The following is a 3084-nucleotide window of genomic DNA, read 5'->3' as shown; positions in this document are numbered from 1 at the left end:
TATCTGAATGTTATGCTTTTTGTTTCCTTTGGTTCAAGTAGCAAATTCAATTCTAATTGTGAAAGTGGAATTGTTCATGCTTTTGTTTGCTTTTCCCTTTTTAAAATATGAAATAATCTGGATTCTTGGTTGATGTTATCATGCCATCATTTTGACTAATATATTTTTGGAAATAAAACCAAACTAAAGTTTTCTGGTAATAATGATTAGTATATTATTGATATAATTTTTTTCTTAATCTGCAGTTGGAGCTGAAGTTGATGATGATAAAATTGAGCTTCTCTTGTCTGAAGTCAAGGGTAAAGATATAACTGAGCTTATTGCATTATCGACTCTCGTGTCTTAAATGGGAACAACCAAAAATGACAGCCTGTAGAGACAAACTCTTAAGTTCTACAAAGTCCTGAATTGGAGAAATCTTGAAACAAAAGTAACTTGATATCCTAATTCCTCAATCAAAGAGACTGAAGCCCATATCCTGCAAAAGTGGAACAAAAGAAAAGCAGTCAGATTAAAATGGGATTAAATTATATACGCCTGCTTGCTTTTTTTCTTTGGTAAGTACCAAAAAATAAAAAAGCCATTAGGCAAAGGTAACATCTCTAAAGAAACAAAGTTCATGCCCCTATGTGAATAGTCTAGTCTAAAGAGAGGACATGGATTTGTCACCCATTCCCACTGGTCCCCATAGAGTCTACTGGATCCCATGGTGCAAAAGCAAGAAAGAAAGGGGCCAGACTGGTGTTGCCCCACTACCTAAAGTTACCACTTTGAATTTTGTCTCATTTGGCCACACAATCTAATTTCAACCATATTCTTGATGCTCTGATTTGACCAATTTTAGCCCTTGAATTTGAATTTAGCATGTTGTCTAATGTTAATACCTAAATGTGGCACCACAGCTACACATGGCTCCTAAAATTGATATCATGTATATGTAAGGATACACTTGAACAAAAAATGCTAAGCACAAAATAAATATCATAATTGGAATATATGTAATCCCTAGTCCCTAAAAGAAAATACTTGCAAAATAATTATATGAATTGAGAGGTTTGGAAATTTTATTTGGATGGAGGGAAGAAGAAACTAGATCCAACAAGTAAATTTAGAAGGCTATGTTAATTAATCAAGGTTATTAAATTTTGTTGTAGAATGCTTACATCATCTGATTCCTCTTTCTCTTCCACCTTTTCCTCTTTCTTTGCCTCAGCTGCAGCAGGCAGCAGCTGCACACCACCACCCCCTGTTGCGGCAACCGCAACAGCACCACCACCACCAGAAGGCACAGATGCCAATTTCTCTCTTCCAGATGCAATAAGCTCAGTTATATCTTTACCCTTGACTTCAGACAAGAGAAGCTCAATTTTATCATCATCAACTTCAGCTCCAACTGCAGATTAAGAAAAAAATTATATCAATAATATACTAATCATTATTACCAGAAAACTTTAGTTTGGTTTTATTTCCAAAAATATATTAGTTAAAATGATGGCATGATAACATCAACCAAGAATCCAGATTATTTCATATTTTAAAAAGGGAAAAGCAAACAAAAGCATGAACAATTCCACTTTCACAATTAGAATTGAATTTGCTACTTGAACCAAAGGAAACAAAAAGCATAACATTCAGATAATTATGAGAATTTTATTCTGATATGAATTGCAACAAGTCAATCTTAACGCATTAAACAACAGAAATTGTTGAAACAAAAATAACATATCCATCTTCTAATCAAATGTAGAAGCAGCGAGTCTCTCCTTTAATGTTCTTTCTGTACAAAATACAACATATGTGCAAGTCTTCATTTGTCCACATATGGAGGAACTAATACAACCACCCCCAAATTATTTAAATTCTTCCACTTGTTGCCCAAAACATTAGGCCACAAGCACCAGTCTGAAAGACATTTCAGACAGACCCCTCTTTAAGTAAAAAAAAAAAAAAATTATAAGATATACAATCAACTTAAGAACAAGCCTTATAGACTCAACCCACTTACAATCACTTCTTACCTTTTTCCTCATTATATTATGATGCTCACAAATGAACTGTAAATCATCCAACCCATCTCCCATATTAAAACACATTAACAACTGCCCCAAAAGCTAAATTACAGACAACATAGAAGGGTACCAATTCAAATCTAGCCAAAACCAAACACAAATCCCGTGTCTGACGAAACATTTATATAGGAAAAATAAAAAACTTATTAAGGCTATACATTGGTTGCAATACATGAAACTTGTCTGACCAATTTTTCATCCAACTTATAAGGAAGCAAATGATACAATCATCTAAAACCCATTTGAAAGAAAGACAAAACATTTAACAAACAAAAAAAAAATTACAAAAGTGAAGAATTTGAAATTTCAGAAATGCAACTGGGTGAAACCAGATGAACCCATTTGAAAGGAGGAAAGAGTAGTACCGGATCCAAGAATGTCCTTCAAGTTCTCAGCTGAAGGGCTGGTGTTCCCTCCCAAAACAGCCAACAAATATGCTGCTATAACCTTCATTTTTTCTTCTTCTTCTTCTTCTTCCTGCAAAAAACCAATAACAAACCCATTTGGATTAGGCTTAAACTTTAAGCTTTAGATGCACAGAGAGAGAGCTAGAGAACCTCTGAGGTGCTGTGAATCTGAGACAAGGAGGAAATACGCGTCACCAAGCTAGAGCTGCAGGGTCGTTAGGGTTTTACAGATCATTTTATAGCGCTAGGGTTGATGGTTTTTTTTTTTTAATTAATAATTCTATGTATGGGCTTTAAGCCCAGTGGGAATAATGAATAGAACTATATGGGTATTGGGCTTCAAAGCCCAACAAGGTACAAAACGTTTATTACATCATGTTATTGGGCTGCTAAACATATTAACCAATAAAGGAATCGGTTTTAGAGTCACTTCCTTTACTTGATCACAACTGGGAATTAATCGTGTTTTTCATTCTAGGTTTATTATTATCATTTTAATACTACTTTTTTTGAGATCCATAAGTTTGACAGCAGTCCATTAATAAATTGTAGTTATCTTTGACATTAACGAGTTTTACTTTTAGGTAACACTAAGTTTTTTTTTTTTT

The 3084-nt window shown here is 33.9% G+C and overlaps 1 protein-coding gene across 1 annotated transcript; it reads right to left on the bottom strand.

Annotated features, from left to right (window-relative positions):
• Positions 1-342: 342 nt before the first annotated feature.
• LOC136066678 (large ribosomal subunit protein P2-like) lies at positions 343-2744 on the bottom strand. Its single transcript, XM_065771389.1, has 4 exons — positions 2627-2744; positions 2435-2546; positions 1164-1393; positions 343-478 (listed from the first exon to the last, which is right to left on the bottom strand). The coding sequence occupies exons 2-4, from the start codon at positions 2520-2522 to the stop codon at positions 452-454; spliced, it is 345 nt and encodes a 114-aa protein (XP_065627461.1). The 5' UTR covers positions 2523-2546; positions 2627-2744; the 3' UTR covers positions 343-451.
• Positions 2745-3084: the final 340 nt, after the last annotated feature.

This window comes from Quercus suber, unplaced genomic scaffold (assembly GCF_002906115.3).
Source record: "Quercus suber isolate HL8 unplaced genomic scaffold, Cork oak 2.0 scaffold_43, whole genome shotgun sequence".
NCBI classification, from domain to species: Eukaryota; Viridiplantae; Streptophyta; class Magnoliopsida; order Fagales; family Fagaceae; genus Quercus; species Quercus suber.
The sequence above is the reverse complement of the archived record's forward strand: the minus strand, read 5'-3'. Positions and strand labels throughout refer to the sequence as shown.

What these genes read in the sequence shown, in the direction of transcription:
- LOC136066678 (XM_065771389.1), bottom strand. Translation starts at nt 2,522, where the DNA reads ATGAAGGTTATAGCAGCATATTTGTTGGCTGTTTTGGGAGGGAACACC. An exon ending in GAAGGACATTCTTGGATCCG is followed by an intron (nt 1,394 to 2,434) that starts GTACTACTCTTT and finishes CTTAATCTGCAG; the next exon opens with TTGGAGCTGAAGTTGATGAT. An exon ending in AGAAAGAGGAATCAGATGAT is followed by an intron (nt 479 to 1,163) that starts GTAAGCATTCTA and finishes CCACTTTTGCAG; the next exon opens with GATATGGGCTTCAGTCTCTT.